Here is a 19335-nt window from a genome sequence, read left to right on the forward strand (position 1 = left end):
AAATATTTCTATTTCAGATAAATGTTGTTCTTCTGAACTTCCTATTGATCAAAGAAACCTGAAAAATTCTATACGGCTGTTTTTAACATACACACACACACACACACACACACACACACACACACATATATATATATATATATATATATATATATATATTTTTTTTTTTTTTTTTTGTGTGCATCTAATCCAAATATTGAATAAAATGATTTCTGAAGGATCTTGTGATTGGAGTAATGATGTAAAAAAATCAGCTTTGAAATCACAGGAATAAATTACATTTTAAAATGTATTCAAATAGAAAATGGTTATTTTAAATAGTAAAAATATTTCAGAATTTTACTGTTTTTGCTGTATTTGGATCAAATAAATGCAGGCTTGGTGAGAAGATGCATATATATATATATATACACATACATATATTTGCTGAGTGCTCTGTTTACTTATGATTATTTCACATGAACATGACAGATCATAACTTATTTTCTCAAAATAAAACATGAAAACAAAAAATGTTATATTCTTATTATTATCTATGACAAAAAGGGAGGTAAAAATAGCATATTCCACATGTAGGATACAATTTATAATATATATATATATATATATATATATATATATATATATATACACAATTATAATTTTATTATGTTTTGAAATTAGTTTCACCAATACTGCATTTTTAATCAAATAAATGCAGTAAAATCAGTGATATCGTGAAATATTACAATTTAAAATAGTACTCAGGAAACATCTCTTATTATTATTATTATTGACAACAGTTGTACTTAATATTTTTGTGCAAACAATTAAGCATTTTTTTAAGATTCTTGGAGGAATCTAACTAAATAGAATTGATTTGAAATATAATTTTTTTGTAAAGATCAATTTTGATAATTACGGTCAATTTTAAAATGTAATATTGTAATGTATCCTTGATAAATAATTACTATTAAATATTAATATAAAATAAAAAATATATATTAAAAAGTGATCAGTTCACGACTATTGTGCAAAACAACATTTGGTAATGCAAAATAATATAATGCTAACATAGTTTGAATTCCTGGGATGGATGAACAACAGTTTAGAAAGGCTAAACACCTTCTTTCACTTACACTTAAGACTTAAAAGCCCTATTTTGTACTCTATTCCTGAAAAGTGCCAAATATCTCGCACTCCTCTGGTGCCTTTTAAAGTCATAAACATCATCTAAAGTTCAGCAATTACACATAAAAGCCAGCCGGGGAGAAAGACAGCTCAGAGGCAATTTTTCTCGATGATTGAAGACTTTAAAACTTGTTTCTTAGCTATTACATTGATTGAATCGTGTGCCGAGTCCAACGTATTCCCTGAACAATTTATAAAAACTATTTAATAAAAGATCTTTACATTAGGTATATTAGTTTACATTAGGTAAGTTAGTTAGTAAGCCCAAGCGTACAAACTAAATGCATAAATCATGACGAGGCACCAGAATGGGGGACACACAGAAAGCATTACATTATTCTATGAATGTACTATAAATGCAGTAAGATTACCGTCTCCTGATGATTGGACATTTGACACAGTGTGGTGCACTCCCTCTCTCTGAGGATTACTCAGCTTTTGGTGTTGTTTTAATTAAGTGTGAGCTGCGGTGCGTGTTCCCGGGGCCCCGGTGTGGCCGTAGGCACATCTCAGCCTGCCGCACACCTGCTGTTTGCATCAGTCTGCACAGAAGCCTGGGGAGTCCTCGCACTCTTTCATTAGACACAGGCAGAGTGGCCCCGCTGGGACACCGTACCTCCAAGAGGGGGAAGAATGAGTTTGCCTTGAGACACCAAAGTGCTACAGCCAGAACTCTCAGAAGAAAATACACGTCAGAAACAAGGAGCCAACAAGTTCAACAGGAATTGAAGTTAAAAATATTACTTTATTCAGTACTATTTATTTTGAAACGCTGATTATTTAAGTGACAAAAATGAGGAAGAAAATCCTAAAATGTAACATTTTAAAAGTACTTTTAGAAAAAGGTTTGAAATTCATTCACATTATATCCACTAGTTTATAAATAAGCATAGTTCACCCAAAATGCTAAAAATATCTTTCAGTTTTGGATTTGGAGTTGACTGTAGCCAGTGACTTCTATAGTACTTTTTTCCATTTTATGGAAGTCGATGGCTACTGTCAACTAACGTGTGCGCTGAAATGAACAGGTTTGGAACATGACTTAATTTTTGGGTGAATTACCGCTTCAAGTCCACCTGAAAAGAAATTGAATAAGTACCGCTGTGTTTAAACAAAATTGCGTAGTTAAAATGTCAGATTGTGCTTCTCTTACACTTGAGGTCAAAAGTTTACACCCCCTTTAAGAATCTGCAAAATGTTGATTATTTTACTAAAATAAGAGGGATCAAACTAAATGCATGTTATTGTTTATTTAGTACTGACCTGAATAAGATATTTTGCATAAAAGATGTTTGCATATAGTCCACAAGAGAAAATAATAGTTGAATTTTATAAAAATGACTCTACTCGAAATCATTGTTGGAAAGGGTTCAAATACATAAAAAATGCTGGAAAACAGAAGAATTTGTGGGACCTGAAGAATTTTTTTAACTGTTCAGGACAAACAAGGGACTCATGAACAACTGTGGACAAAAAAAAAAAAAAAAAAAAAACAGCTGTGGACCATTCAGGTAACAACACAGTATTAAGATTCAAGGGGGTGCAAACTTTTGAACGGGGTCATTTTTATAAAAATCAACTAGAATTGTCTCTTGTGGACTGTGTGTAAACATCTTATATGAAATATCTTATTCAGGTCAGTACTAAATAAACAATAACATGCATGTTGTATGTTCTCTCTTATTTTGGTAAAATAACATTTTGCAGATTCTGAAAGGGGGGTGTAAACTTTTGACCTCAACTGTAAAACAGTGTCAAGTTACACAAATAATGTCACAAAAATCAGGATTAAACAAGTGCTTTGCATGAAAGGAAAACCATACATAACATTGGGACAAAAAATAATAATAAAAGTTATCTAGCAGTTTTCTTTAAGACTCCTCCTGTTCCTCCTCTTGGGTTTGGCTGGAAGCAGATGTTTGGGATGTTTGGTGGAGAGGTGTTGTCCTCCATTTAATTAGTCCAAATAGAAAAGACAGCGTTCCGACTGCTGCCGAAACTGTGGCAATGAGCTACAGGAACAGAGGAAACATCTACTTGTGAAAACGAGTCCCTCATCATTAGACAATCTCATAGATGAACCATTATGATGTTAGCACAGTAACCACAGGAGCTTCCCCATGAGGCGATAATGCAATTATACACTATTACACAAATTAAACAACAAGGAGTTCATCCAGGGTGTTTTTCCTTTTCATTTTTGTTGTAGACTGACTTGCTTTATAATTATAATTAGCTTGCTTTTGGTCCAGACACTCGAAAGTCAATGTTTGTACTTTAAAGACAAAAAGTACACAGACCTTTATTGCAGTATCCTGATGTAGTTGTAAAGATTGCAGGTGTGCGCTGAACAATGCCAGTGTGCAGGGCAGGTAGGCATCAGTGCTGTTGGTCTCTCTACATCTATGGAAAAGAAATAGACATGCTGTAATAGATTGTTAGAATAGTACAATGGAGCCATTTGAAGTGGATAATGGCAGTCTGAATGTTTCATGATCGTGGTGTTGTCTTGCCTTTGGTACAGGGTGCTGAGAAGCATCTGTCGGTCTGTTAAGTGGAGGTGGAGTAAATTGAGCTCAGAACGCACACCGAATGGCAGAGACTCTCCATTTTGAACAAGCAGGCCAAGATTATACCAGCCCTGAGGAGATGGGAAATCAAATCTGAAATGAATTCATTGAAATGAAAAATAAAAACAAAGCAAATATTAAAGCTGCAAGCAGTTTTGAAAGGCCCTTGCACCTGGTCTCACTTCCACCCAGTGGCTTTTGGAAAACAGCGAACAGTGAGCAATAAGCACTTAAAGTGGTGATATAGAAGGATTACATCCAAGGCATTTATATGTGCCAAACTTCCTGCTGCCAGCTGGTGGCGCTATGACTATAACTGAATATTGGCCTGTAGATCTCTTCAGGCCACCACAGATACACCCTTCAAGATCTTTGCAATTTAACATCACAAGAGGCTTTAGATCAGGGGTCCCCAAACTTTTTTCTGAGAGGGCCACAATTTTCTTTTCTTTAATGGGGGGCCGGGTCGGTTTATAAAAGAAAATACCATGGGCCGGACTGACTACTAGTATTATTATTATACTACCTGTATTTATTCGACCTTTTAATGCTAGAATATTTTTTTTTTGTTATGCACCACACAGACAAATGATCATTTCTTTTCAAATGATATACAGCTGCACCTCAATAAATTAGAATGTCATGGAAAAGTTAATTTCAGTAATTCAAATCAAATTGTGAAACTTGTGTATTAAATAAATTTAATGCACACAGACTGAAGTAGTTTAAGTCTTTGGGTCTTTTAATTGTGATGATTTGGCTTACATTTAACAAAAAAAAACACCAATTCACTATCTCAACAAATTAGAATATGGTGACTTGCCAATCAGCTAATCAACTCAAAACGCCTGCAAAGGTCTCCTGAGCCGTCAAAATGGTCTCTCAGTTTGGTTCACTAGGCTACACAATCATGGGGAAGACTGCTGATCTGACAGCTGTCCAGAAGACAAGCATTGACACCCTTCACAAGGAGGGTAAGCCACAAAACATTCATTGCCATAGAAGCTGGCTGTTCACAGAGTGCTGTATCCAAGCATGTTAACAGAAAGTTGAGTGGAAGAAAAAGATGCACAACCAACAGGGCTTGTCAAGCAAAATCGATTCAAGAATCCACTGTGTTTTTTAAACCACACGTCAAACTCTGCCTTCCACACACTTTTCAACTAGGAATGGGGCCACTGGTTTCTCAGCTGAAAAACTTTGGGTAACTGGGAGATGAGTCTATCTTTTGCACCTGTCCCACAAGCAGTGCTAGTTTCACCTCAAATGCTATTGAGTCATTTTGTCATTACGGAATTTTCTAGCTGCCTCGCGCATCACCTGTTCGATTGCGATGACACATTATTTTGAATGTACCATTCTGTTGGTGAATTTAACAAATAATTAGGCTATGTCAATAACTAAGGGAAATTTTAGTTTGAAAGTCAACCTTTATTATCAAATACTGATATGATATAAGTAAAACATTTAAAATTTTTCATTTTCATTATCAAAATATGTCACTGGCATTGTTCAGAGGGCCGGCCCAAATGTGGGGGCGGGCCACATTCGGCCTGTAGGCCTTAGTTTGGGGACCCCTGCTTTAGATCATAGTCACCGAATTTGGTGTTGATCTGATTAAATCTCTAGGAGGAGTTTGTTAAAACCTGAAAATGGCAAAAATGACAAAATCTGCTGAGAAAATGTAAAATAACCAACTTCCTGTTGGGTTTCGGATTTTGCTCCAAGAGACTTTTTTGTAGGTATTGGTGTGTTACATGTGTGCGCCAATTTTCGTTGTACATGGATGTGAAACAAAGTGGGAGGGGCACTTGAAAGTGAATAGGTGGCGCTATTGAGCCATTTTGCCACACCCACTTCTGAAACCCATATCAAAGCATGTGCTATATAAAATGGCCATATCACGTCGCCAAATGATTTTCAGCCTACAAAAGCAAAATAAACAAAACTCACTACGGCCAAGCAAATAACTTTAGTAAATAATAGGACAAATCCGCCCATTTATTTCCATGCTTTTGCCACAAAATTAAGTTTAATTATGTACAGAAAGCATACTCTATTTCTCTCACTCTATCTCCCTTACAAACGCACCCACAGAAACATACATGATGCAACAAAGGTTTTGTTAGCACTGCTTTGAAGATTTTATCGGTAAAGTAGTTCCGCAATGTGAAACGTGAAAGCTACATGACACCGTAGTACAAGTGGAACAATTGACTCTGGTCTGTTGAATTATTTGAAAATAATGCACAAAACAAAGCCAAAAAACTAAATTAAATAAAAGAAAATCCAGAATAACATAGAATAAAAAAATATTGTGCATTAGAAAAAGAATAAATAAACATTTTTGTTAAAGCAAAATATCACTTGTAGAAAAAAAAGACACCACAAATTAAACATACAAATATTTGTTAGAGCAAACAAAAACAAAAATCTTTTAGAACAAAACGAATATATATAAAAAAGAGCTTAGAACAAATAAATAACTACGTACATAGTTTGTTAAAATAAACAAATATCACTTTTTAGAACAAACAAACAAAAACTAACAAACTAAGATAAACAAAGCTTGTAAAATAAATATAGCTTGTTAAAACAAAAACAAGTAAACAGAGATTGTTAGAACTAAATAAACAAACAAACAAACACCTCGTTTGAACAAACATAAACGAATGACTTAACTTCTGTTAATTTTTTTTTTCAAATAATGACTTGAATCTACTAATTTATTAAATAATTACAATTCTTCAAGGGATTGTTCACCCTAAAATGAAAATTCTGTCATTAATTACTCACCCTTATGTCATTACAAACCCGTATGATTATTATCATCAGTATTTCTGACGAAAAACAAAAATAACGTCTTTATTCAATGATTTCGTGATACTCGCATATAAATCGGTGGATAAAGTTATCTTTGTTTTGTTTGAGCACAAAAAGCTTGTAGCTTCATGAATTTACAGTTGAACATCACATAGATTATTTTATCAATGTGCTTACTACCTTTCTGGGCCTTGAATGTGGTAGTTGCGTTGGTGTTTATGCAGTGTCAGAAAGCTTTTAAATTTCATCAAAATATCTTAACTTGTGTCCAGAAGATGAACGAAGGCTTACGAGACACAATTTTCATTTTTAGGTGAACTATCCCTTTAATCATTCAAGGTTAGACTTCAGTCCATTTGCTGTCACTGGTACCTGTGGTTCGTTCTTGAGAGCTGCTTGCTTGTACATCTCTGCGGCATCAGAAACCGCTTTTCTGCCCAGAGCCCGTTCACCATAGAACAGATCTCCCATTCTGATCAAAGCTGAGAGGGAAACAAACATCCATCACCGCATGCAGAGACTCCAGCTTAAGCTACAGGGAGCTCGAGCAAGAGCACATGTACTGACACACCACCGCGGGACATCGAGTCAAACCTCAGGTGCCCTTCACGATGAGCACTTCAGTTCGATATAAAGATATATGACTGCCACTCTGTATCCCACACTAAATTACATTCATTTTACATTCTACTGCAGGAGTTGTCAACCTTTTCAGATGTAATATAAATGGTCAGACCCAAATATTAAAAGAATAAACAAACTAGAAAAAAAAAATCTTTTTTTTGTATTTATTTTTAGTTTTAACTAGACAATTAACAATGGTAATTTTAACGATGGCAATTATAAATTAAATTATACTTATAAAAATAAACAAACTAGAAAAAAAAAAAATTGTATTTATTTCTAGCTTTTTTTTTTTATTTATTTTTTTTTTATATTAGAGTCCAATTACTATCATTAAAATTACCATTGTTAATTTTTATTTTAGTCTTAGATTCGTTAAAATTACCGTAAGGAGCTGGATCTTGAGCCTGTATCGACATGTTATAGTATCTTAACATGCACCGAGTCACCAGCGCTGGATCCAAAGAGCCCTACAGTATAAACATAAAACATCTGTCAAAGCCAATTGACTGAATATGTTCATCTGAATCTAAAGCAAGCGTTTAGAATGACTCACTGAGTTGAGTTCACACAGGTACGCCACATTAAACTGAGCTGCTTCAAATCCACTCTCTGCCGCACTCAGATAATAAATCAAAGACATGATCCTGCAACAATGAGAGAGAGAGAAAGAGGGAGGATGAAATAAACAATAGAAAGTGGCTTTTGCAACATCCTTTTCTAATGTAAATGAAATCTAAAAAGACATTCATGTTGTAATTTAATATTATGAGAATTCTAGATGAATATCTGCATGTATAACTCTGCGGCCACTCAAAGCGAAAGGTTTACCAGTCTCCTTTGAAATAGGCATTCAGTCCGTTCCTCAAGACTGTTCCCAGATATCCGTTCTGCTCAGATGCCCATTTAACCCAACTAAAGTTCAAAGAAAAGATAAAAGCTCATTTTCAATAAATGCAATAGCAAAATGTCAGCTAGAAATAGTTTAATGCCACATAAGAACTGAATCTTTTTAACAACTAGGGGATTATGGGTAGCAGAGGCATCATGCCCATTCACACTGAGTGAACACATGCACACTTTGCCAAATTTGATAAGCTGCATGATGCTCGTGAACAGTTGATTAAGCTTTTAGATCTACATTTTAAAACAAAAACATTATAATATAGTATTACTTTAAGTTACATACAGAACAGCATCTGCCGGGCGTCTGGCAACGCGGTCAGGAATCCCATGAATCCAAATATCAGCCAATTCAATGCCACCATTCAAGTGTCCTCTCTGGGCTGACTTTAAATAGTACTTATATGCCATAAACTGTTGAACAAGCAAAGGCATAGTTAAAGAAACTCTTCATTTAAATAAGAGGTTTAAAGCAGCACTAGTATATTTGTAGCAATAGCCAATAATACATTGTATGGGTCAAAATTATTGATTGATTTCTTTTATGCTAAAAATCTTTAGGATATGAAGTAAAGATTATATTCCATAAAGACATTTTGTAGATTTTCTACAGTAAATATATTAAAACTTTATTTCTGATTAGTAATATGCATTGCTAAGAAGTTCATTTGGACAACTTTAAAGGTGATTTTCTCAATATTTAGTTAGATAGTTGTGTCCCAGCCAAATATTGTTCAACAACCATACATCAATGTGAAGCTTATTTATTCAGTTTCAGATGATGTATAAATCTCAATTTGGAAAAAAAAAAAAGACCCTTATGACTGGTTTTGCGGTCCAGGGTCACATTTGAGAGTTTACCTGGTCGGCAGGTTGTCCAGGATAAAGGCCCTGAGAGTGGTAAACTCCCAGATTCATGGCAGCATCGGGGTGACCTTTGGCATCAGCTTCTTCCCACAGATGTACGGCCTTCTCGTAATCCTTCTCATACTGCTCGTAGTACCAGCCCAGAGCGGTAATAGCAGGAACGGAACCCTGCGGATTGTAAAAATCACTTACAGGTTGTGGACTGAATTAAAAACAGTCAATATGTCAGTAAAAATAATTAAATAGCTAAGCATCCATTACATACAGTTACATAAATTAACAGTGTTTGCATTTGCATGCATTAAATTCAACTATTTTTATTCATTACCTCAGCAATATATATATATATACACACACATACACACACACACACATATACACACACACAACTTTGTATATTTTTATTAAATTCAACTATTTTTATTCATTACCTCAGCAATATATATACACACACACACACACACACACACACACACACACACACACACACACAACTTTGTATATTTTTATTAAATTCAACTATTTTTATTCATTACCTCAGCAATATATATACACACACACACACACACACACACACACACAACTTTGTATATTTTTATCTGTGCAAAATGCATACTATAAATAACATATTCATTCATTTTTATAATTTGTGATTTACTTATACATTTATTATTATTATATATTTTTTCATATTTATTTTGTATTTATCTGTGAAAAATGCATACTATAAATGTGCTAAATATCATTCGAAACATTTAGTTCCTATTATGTTAAGATTTTTAACTTATATTTATTCATTGATTTAATTTATGAAAATTTGTATTCATTCATTTATTCACCTAGTACTTTTTTATTATTATTTATTTTTTATTTTACTGTGAATCATTAATACTACAAATATGCTAAATATTATTTGGAAAATATTTAGTTTGTATTATGTAAAGATTTTTAAACTAACTTTTATTTATACATTAATTCATTTTTTTATTTGTACTTTTTTTTTTTTACTATTCTTACTTGTTTAAAAAAATAATATTTATTTTTCAAATGTATTTATTCATACTATTCTTTCCTTAAACAATTTCCACATACCCCCCCAACATCCCCTTCACCCCAGTTAAAAATACCTGGTTTTAAACAAATATTTATGCAGTATTTGTAAGATATACCAGTTCTATTGCTTTCTTCAGGAATGTAACGGCTCTCTGAACATCTTTTGGAACTCCTTGACCCTGTTAATACAAGATAATATGATCTTTAGTACGTTTAATGTCCTCTAACCTTTTACTTCAGTAACATTCACTTCAAATGCGTTCCAAGACTACCCCCTGCTGGTCAAATCACATATTCATTATAAACCATCACACAATGAAACATGGCAATAACAAAAAAGGATCCTGACCGTAAGAAGCACAATTGCGTAGTCGTACATAGACACGGGGTCATTGAGTTTGGTTGCCCCTCTCTCATAGTGTTTCACTGCTGTCTGAATGTCTGGAGACAGTCCTTGCTGACCCCAGAATAACATGCGACCCATTGCTTGCTGAAAAAATAAAAACAAATACATAAACTACCATTTAAAAGTCTGGGGTCAGACATATCAATCAGCACAACATTAATACACATAATATTTCCTTGAGTTACAAATTCAGCATATTAAAATTATTTCTGAAGGTGCTGATGCTAATACTTCAGTTTTGCATCAGCATAAATTACGTTCTAAATCATATTTAAATAGAAAACAGTTTTAAACTAATAATAATTGATTTTATCACAATATAATATATTAGTACATCAAATTGGAACATGCCGTGCATTTTATTTTATTTTTTGCTGGATGTAAGTTTCAGTACCTCAGCTTCTGCCACTCCACTTCGTGCCTGCAGCTTCAGCCAGTAAAACAGATCGTCGTTTTCATTGGTTTGGGCCTTCAGGGTCTCTTCATCATTTAAACGTATTAACTCAACAAAGGTCTACAGAGAAGATTAAATGTTATTTAGAAAGCCACTCAAATTGCCTTGCACAACACATTAAATTTAAGGGTTACATGTAAGAGTTTTAATGTGAATCTAATTACATAATGACCTTGAATAAGTCTTAAATTTGAATACTGCTGTGAAAGATGCAGTTCTGAAGGAAATGAAGCACATTTATTCAATACACTTTCAATGTTTTGCTGTGATTCACCAACCCGATCTCATGGCTAATTTGTACAACCTCACTCGAATACATTCATACAACTGGTGAAAAATCATACGGATATTATAAGGTGGCAAAATCTCAGTAATTCGTACGAAGAACCACACCTAACCCTACCCCTAAACTTAACCGTTACGGAAAGAATTAGCCACCTCATAAAACATAGTTATAGATAAGTTCAAAGTTAACCTAAGACAGCTTTGATGATCCTGCACAAAACTGCTGTGTTCTCAAAACTATTGTTATAGCACAAAATTATTGCATTCTCTTGAAAATTATACTGTTCTTTTCCCAAAATTTTCATTTTTGCTCAGAAAACTATTGTTCTCATGCAAAACTTTTGCATTCTGAAAAAGTTGGTGTTCTCTTGCAAAACTACTGCATTCTCAAAACTATGGGTTTTTCCTCGCAAAACTTTTGCATTCTAAAAACGTTGGTGTTCTCACAAAACTACTGCATTCTCAAAACTATGGGTTTTTCCTCGCAAAACTTTTGCATTCTAAAAACGTTGGTGTTCTCGCAAAACTACTGCATTCTCAAAACTATGGGTTTTTCCTCGCAAAACTTTTGCATTCTAAAAACGTTGGTGTTCTCACAAAACTACTGCATTCTCAAAACTTATGGGTTTCTCTCGCAAAACTACTGAGTTCTCAAAAATAGAATGTCCTCAAAACCACGGTGTTCTCCCGCAAAACTACGGGTTTCTCTCGCAAAACTTTTGCATTCTGAAAACATTGGTGTTCTCCCGCAAAACTACTGCATTCTCAAAACTATGGGTTTCTCTTGCAAAACTTTTGCATTCTGAAAATGTTGGTGTTCTCACAAAACTACTGCATTCTCAAAACTATGGGTTTCTCTCGCAAAACTTTTGCATTCTGAAAATGTTGGTGTTCTCACAAAACTACTGCATTCTCAAAACTATGGTTTTGCGGGAGAACACCGTGGTTTTGCGGGAGAACACCGTGGTTTTGAGGACATTCTATTTTTGAGAACGCAGTAGTTTTGCGGGAGAAACCCATAAGTTTTGAGAATGCAGTAGTTTTGTGAGAACACCAACGTTTTCAGAATGCAAAAGTTTTGCAAGAGAAACCCATAGTTTTGAGAATGCAGTAGTTTTGCGGGAGAACACCAATGTTTTCAGAATGCAAAAGTTTTGCGAGAGAAACCCATAGTTTTGAGAATGCAGTAGTTTTGCGGGAGAACACCAATGTTTTCAGAATGCAAAAGTTTTGCAAGAGAAACCCGTAGTTTTGCGGGAGAACACCGTGGTTTTGAGGACATTCTATTTTTGAGAATGCAGTAGTTTTGTGAGAACATCAACATTTTCAGAATGCAAAAGTTTTGGGAGAGAAACCCATAAGTTTTGAGAATGCAGTAGTTTTGTGAGAACACCAACATTTTCAGAATGCAAAAGTTTTGAGAGAGAAACCTACGGGTTTCTCTCACAAAACTACTGCATTCTCAAAACTATGGGTTTCTCTCGCAAAACTTTTGCATTCTGAAAACGTTGGTGTTCACAAAAACTACTGCTTTCTCAAAACTATGGTTTTTTTAGAATGCAAAATTTGTGTAAGGAAGCATTAGTTTTGCGGGAGAACACCAACGTTTTCAGAATGCAAAAGTTTTGCGAGAGAACCCATAGTTTTGAGAATGCAGTAGTTTTGCGGGAGAACACCAACGTTTTGAGAATGCAGTAGTTTTGTGAGAACACCAATGTTTTCAGAATGCAAAAGTTTTGTGAGAGAAACCCGTAGTTTTGAGAATGCAGTAGTTTTGTGAACACCAACGTTTTCAGAATGCAAAAGTTTTGTGAGAGAAACCCGTAGTTTTGCGGGAGAACACCGTGGTTTTGAGGACATTCTATTTTTGAGAATGCAGTAGTTTTGTGAGAACACCAACATTTTCAGAATGCAAAAGTTTTGGGAGAGAAACCCATAAGTTTTGAGAATGCAGTAGTTTTGTGAGAACACCAACATTTTCAGAAAGCAAAAGTTTTGCGAGAGAAACCCATAGTTTTCAGAATGCAAAAGTTTTGCGAGGAAAAACCCATAGTTTTGAGAATGCAGTAGTTTTGTGAGAACACCAACGTTTTCAGAATGCAAAAGTTTTGCGAGAGAAACCCGTAGTTTTCAGAATGCAAACGTTCTGCGAGGAAAAACCCATAGTTTTGAGAATGCAGTAGTTTTGTGAGAACACCAACGTTTTCAGAATGCAAAAGTTTTGCGAGAGAAACCCGTAGTTTTGCGGGAGAACACCGTGGTTTTGAGGACATTCTATTTTTGAGAATGCAGTAGTTTTGCGAGAGAAACCCATAGTTTTGAGAAAGCAGTAGTTTTTGTGAACACCAACGTTTTCAGAATGCAAAAGTTTTGCGAGAGAAACCCATAGTTTTCAGAATGCAAAAGTTTTGCGAGGAAAAACCCATAGTTTTGAGAATGCAGTAGTTTTGTGAGAACACCAACGTTTTCAGAATGCAAAAGTTTTGCGAGAGAAACCCGTAGTTTTCAGAATGCAAACGTTTTGCGAGGAAAAACCCATAGTTTTGAGAATGCAGTAGTTTTTGTGAACACCAATGTTTTCAGAATGCAAAAGTTTTGCGAGAGAAACCCATAGTTTTCAGAATGCAAAAGTTTTGCGAGAGAAACCCATAGTTTTCAGAATGCAAAAGTTTTGCGAGGAAAAACCCATAGTTTTGAGAATGCAGTAGTTTTGTGAGAACACCAACGTTTTCAGAATGCAAAAGTTTTGCGAGAGAAACCCGTAGTTTTGCGGGAGAACACCGTGGTTTTGAGGACATTCTATTTTTGAGAATGCAGTAGTTTTGCGAGGAAAAACCCATAGTTTTGAGAATGCAGTAGTTTTGTGAGAACACCAACGTTTTCAGAATGCAAAAGTTTTGCGAGAGAAACCCGTAGTTTTGCGGGATAACACCGTGGTTTTGAGGACATTCTATTTTTGAGAATGCAGTAGTTTTGCGGGAGAAACCCATAAGTTTTGAGAATGCAGTAGTTTTGTGAGAACACCAACGTTTTCAGAATGCAAAAGTTTTGCGAGAAAAACCCATAGTTTTTGCGGGAGAACACCGTGGTTTTGAGGACATTCTATTTTTGAAAACGCAGTAGTTTTGCAAAGGAAAACTATAGTTTTGAGAATGCAGTAGTTTTGCGAGAGAAAACTAAGGTGTTCTCTCGCAAAACTATAGCGTTCTCAAAACTAATGCTTCCTTACACAAATTTTGCATTCTAAAAAAACTAAGGTGTTCTCTCGCAAAACTATAGCGTTCTCAAAACCATGGTGTTCTCTTACAAATCATTGCATTCTTTTGCAAAACTAGTGTGTTTCTCTGAGAAACTTTGCGTTTACTCACGAAACATTTGCAATTTCTTGCAAAACACTTGAGTTTTCTCGTAACACTACTGCATTCCAATGAGAATCTCTGTGGTCGCTCACGAAACATTTGCATTTTCCTCCAGTGTATTTTTTTAACCATCACAATTTACCATCTTCCATAGAAATTTGAGATTTGAAAAGATAAAAGAACACATTTCTAACTTGGCTTTACAAAAGCATAATTAGTTTCTTACTTGCTGTGAGGAGGGATTCTTCTGATCTATGCCGGTTTGTCTTGCGATGTTAATGTAATAAGCATAGGAAAGGTCACGGTCAGGAGTCACCTCCAGATCACCAACATGGTGCATGTGCCCTAAACGCAGGAGCGCCAACCTCCAGTCCTTCTGCGCTGCCAACAAGGACAACAGCCAAGCCTGCAGCGCCACAGTTCAGGTTTCATGTCAAACTACTAATCCTCCTTCACTTTATTTAGTGTTCACAGAGATCACATTACAATTACAGATATAAGAATGACGCTTGAGAAATCTGATCGCTACATTAGCCCAAAACGCACACCTTGTACGGCTGTCTCTTGACTCCGAATCCACTGCTGTACAGCACAGAGGCCAGATGTAGTGCTCTATCGTCTCCCAAACAACCAGAATGCAGGAGGAAAGGCATCATCCTGGTTATAACCTCCAGTCTGTGAGCTGTACTGATCTTACGAAGGACTAGTGCATACAGAATCCTGCCCAGCACTGACGCATTCACCTGACCTAGAAAACAGGCAACAATAAAAGTTTATATATTATTCTACTGACCACAAACTTTTGAACAGTAGAGTGTATATAATAAAAACACCCATCAATAAACTGTTTTAAATACACTCTTACCATATTTCAGTGACAGTAGTTTGGTCAACTGTGCAACTTGGCGTCTGTAAGGATTTGTTTCAAAGAGCATACACTGCTCTGTTGAGTTGATTGTGCTGTGTTTCAGTAGCAGTTCTGTGTATGCGTCCAAACAGCTGTCTGGATGTCAACATTGATGTTTTGAAGTAAATAACTGTACACAATGGCAAAAATATAGAATTTAATCTCTAGTGCCAGCTAGTGGACACCTGCGGTACTGACCTGACAGTCTCTCAGTAAGAGAGTGATCTGCTGCCGAGAGGAAAAGCTCTGATTTGAAATTCTGACAAGACTGGAACCATCCAGTTATATTCACATTTGATATTACTGGAGGAAGTTGAATCTCAGCCTGTGAAGATATAAAATCTCACTATATGTGACCCTGGACCACAAAACCAGTCTTAAGTCGCTGGGGTATATTTGTAGCAATAGCCAAAAATACATTGTATGGGTCAAAATTATTGATTTTTCTTTTATGCCAAAAAACGTTAGGAAATTAAGTAAAGATCATGTTCCATGAAGATTTTTTGTAAAATTCCTACTATAAATATATCAAAATGTAATTTTTATTTTGTTTCAAAATATGCATTAAGAACTTAATTTGGACAACTTTAAAGGTGATTTTCTCAGTATTTTGATTTTTTTGCACCCTCAGATTCCAGATTTTCAAATAGATGTATCTCGGCCAAATATTGTCCTATCATAACAAACCATACGTCAATAGAAAGCTTATTTATTGAGCGTTCATATGATGTATATATCTCAGTTTTGTAAAATTTAACCTTATGACTGGTTTTGTGGTCCAGGGTCACATATTTAGTCCAAAGGAATAGAATACATTCTGTATTTCAATTACAGCAGCAAAAAACATGGGTTTGATTGCCAGGAGAAGCTAAACTACAAAAAAACAAAAGGTAGTATTTGAAATCAATGAGAGCCATTTTAGATAAAAGCATCTGCCATTAGTGTGTAATAAATATAAAATGTATAAAATAAAAACATGAAAATGTTATTGTATCTTACCTGGTCAGTTGGGAGCCCCTGTATACGATAGTATGTGGCTGGTCCATAATATCCTTCAATGCCTTGTATGAATTTACCTCCACCAACCACAAAATAGCCATGTGTGTCATCCAACATGATGTTATTGCCAAATCTGCCCAAAACAACAGTGCCTTCTTATAGCAACCATAGTGAAATGTAAGTTTTACTGCTTTAGATTAAGATTCTTACACATGCTCAGCTGTGTTAACAAATTGCTGCTGTCCCTCCATACAGGCAATCGAAATTTTCGCCTACAAAAGAGGGAAATATGAGAATATGAATTTCAAAAATGAAAGAACTGGGTCAATTCTACTAGAATAGAGACCCAAACTACAGTAGAGAAGTGATTAAATGTTAGTGTTACTGAGCATTCCCCTTAGCCACAAATTATATGGGCAAAAGTCTGTGTTGCCAAATATTAGTCACTATTTCTGTGTACAAAAATATTTTTGGCATTTGTCAAGGCCCACGTTAAACCAAAGAAATGTTTTCATATCAATGTATTCTGGAATAAATGTCCCATTTTATTTGAAAAATTATATGGCCATGAGCATTTTTTTTCTACAACAATAATTAACAAAAAATCTATTTCAGATATATTAATATATATCAATAAACAAATTTCAGCTAAGGTTTCAGTCTCATGTTGCTTTCCACAATTTCTAATTGTAAATGCACCTTTATTTATTTGCTAATTTATTTATTTCACATATGCCCACATTTTAAATCATTTGTAGCCTGAGGGATGTTCCATATTACGCAAGAAGAAACTCTCAATTTAAGAACCAAATATGTGGCCTTTGTGCACCAACCTATCATGCAATACTATGAGATAAATACACATATATTTGTCCAAATACTAGTCTCACCACACGGCCCAAAATCTCCAGGCTAATTTGACACCACTGATGAAGAGGAACCTTAAAAGATGACAGGAACGCTGAGGAGTGCCTGGCATCTCCATGCACCTGGACGTGAACCTTACCTGAAGGAATTAGACAAAAGTGAATTCTGGAAGTGATAAAAACAGAAATCAATGAGTGATCTGAGCAGTTTATGGCTTTACCAGCATCAGTGAGGAACATCGTAGGGGTGGCATAACTATTTTCAGCATCAATGTGGAGCAGAAGTCCACATAAACGGTTACTGCAAGGCTTCTCCAACCAAACCCAGAGTGAAACGGCAAACCTAGAGTCCAAACCAAGTTATTCTGTGATTTTAAACTTAATCCTTCATGCCAACTACTTAGAAATGCAGAAGCACTCACCAGGGGTAATAGATGGATTTGATTCTTAGACCTTCCAAAACTTCGTTTCGGAAAGGCTGGAGGGTTTTAATGATGCCATAACGCTCACCAGTAGAGGCGTACAATGTGGAAAGAAGAGATGCCACCTCTTAAAAGAAAAGAAAACATGTATTACATGTAGGCCTACTTTTAATGATTAAAACTTGAATAAAAACAGTAAATGTGCCATTTATGCATATACTACCATTTTCCTCCGCGCACTGTGATATGTCATGTCTTCTGACTCTCCAGAGCAAATCTGTGTCCCATTTGGCACAAAGTTTGTGTTGTTTAAGGGGTCGACTAAGTGGGGAGTGAATATCGAGGGAAACAGTCGCACTGCTTCCAGAAAACCTGTCCAGTCCGGTGGATTTATCCGGTCCGATCCAACCACGCAATAAACAGCTGAGAACCCAGTCAGAATCGCCAATAATCCAGTCAGGTCGGTACACAAGCCAGTCAGGAAAACTCACGCTCACCACTCGGATTCTGACACGTCCTGGTTCGCAGGTCCAGTATTTGTCGAAAACGACCGAGGTAGATCCGGTATCGAAAGAAACCAGAACCTGAACATGCACTACGGATGACTGAAAACAGCTGTACTCAACGCGTAAAGGATAGTCGGAGACTGGCGCGTCAGGTGCGTCAAGGAAAGCCACATTACCTGTGCTGGATCGGCTCACACAGCCAGTTAAAGACGTCTGGTTGTAAACAAATAAACAACAGACACATTTAATTATGGATGTAATCTATAGGTCTACTCATAATTTGAATAATAAATGCACTCTCAGTACTTACATAAATAATAGCATGTAAACATAAGCAGTAAAAACTCTTTGGCAGATCTCCCATCATTCCTCTTCAAAACCAGCAACTACTTAAAGATTTGGATTAAACGAAGCAATGTGTGTCTAATTAAAATGAAGCTTTTTGCTGTGTTCATGGTGCACAGTCGCACATATTGTTGCGTTATTTGGCTGGTTGCGCCATATCCGCATCAAGGACCGTTGCAAATGCCAAAGCAGGTACCCGAGCACGCCAACAGGCCCGGAATAACATCCTGTTTGAGCTACAGGTGTAAAAGTTTAAGCAAACAGTACGGAGGGGTTCCACCCTCTAACGCAAATCTAGTTTAGCTCATGAATAATTACTCTCAGGTTAAGCGCTGTACAAGATTATGGACAACTGTAATTTGCATTTGAATGCAGTGCCTTTGAATGTAGTTCCTACCGTAATATATTAATTAGCACCCAATGCAGTATTAAAATTATTCTATAACAAGGCCCTGTGCATATGACAAGGATGTTGTGAATTTCGTAACTAGCTCTGTTTCAAGTTATGTTAATTAAATTAGCCACTCCCACAAGAAGTTTAATTGGAATAGCAGGAAGTAGCATTCTGGGTAATGTAGTCTTTCCCCCTTGTTCATCTATTCATACAAGTTTATAAATAATGTACATATTTACATATGTTCTGTTTGTATGAGATAAATATATTGACAGAACGACAGATATATTACATTGGGCACCCCTCTTGGAGATAGATAGAACAATAGATAGAACTATATATAGCAATAGATACAACAATAGATTGCTAGAATGAACAAAAG

General features: G+C 35.6%; 1 protein-coding gene across 1 annotated transcript; it reads right to left on the reverse strand.

Moving 5' to 3' along the window:
• Positions 1 to 1895: 1895 nt before the first annotated feature.
• Positions 1896 to 18717, reverse strand: LOC141285190 (protein sel-1 homolog 3). The gene is made up of 23 exons (XM_073818236.1): positions 18525 to 18717; positions 17932 to 18427; positions 17709 to 17835; positions 17508 to 17629; positions 17311 to 17426; positions 16631 to 16692; positions 16421 to 16553; positions 15620 to 15746; positions 15380 to 15517; positions 15063 to 15262; positions 14741 to 14920; positions 10811 to 10930; positions 10360 to 10500; positions 10127 to 10189; positions 8952 to 9125; positions 8377 to 8504; positions 8019 to 8102; positions 7744 to 7834; positions 7573 to 7657; positions 6936 to 7045; positions 3684 to 3811; positions 3471 to 3573; positions 1896 to 3182 (listed from the first exon to the last, which is right to left on the reverse strand). Exons 1-23 carry the CDS (start codon positions 18579 to 18581, stop codon positions 3042 to 3044), a joined length of 3126 nt encoding a protein of 1041 aa, XP_073674337.1. The 5' UTR covers positions 18582 to 18717; the 3' UTR covers positions 1896 to 3041.
• Between the last annotated feature and the right edge of the window lie 618 nt (positions 18718 to 19335).

Source organism: Garra rufa, chromosome 14 (assembly GCF_049309525.1).
Source record: "Garra rufa chromosome 14, GarRuf1.0, whole genome shotgun sequence".
NCBI lineage: Eukaryota > Metazoa > Chordata > Actinopteri > Cypriniformes > Cyprinidae > Garra > Garra rufa.

What these genes read in the sequence shown, in the direction of transcription:
- LOC141285190 (XM_073818236.1), bottom strand. Translation starts at nt 18,581, where the DNA reads ATGATGGGAGATCTGCCAAAGAGTTTTTACTGCTTATGTTTACATGCT. An exon ending in TCAAGAGACAGCCGTACAAG is followed by an intron (nt 14,921 to 15,062) that starts GTGTGCGTTTTG and finishes GTGGCGCTGCAG; the next exon opens with GCTTGGCTGTTGTCCTTGTT. An exon ending in ATCAGGATACTGCAATAAAG is followed by an intron (nt 3,183 to 3,470) that starts GTCTGTGTACTT and finishes CTGTTCCTGTAG; the next exon opens with CTCATTGCCACAGTTTCGGC.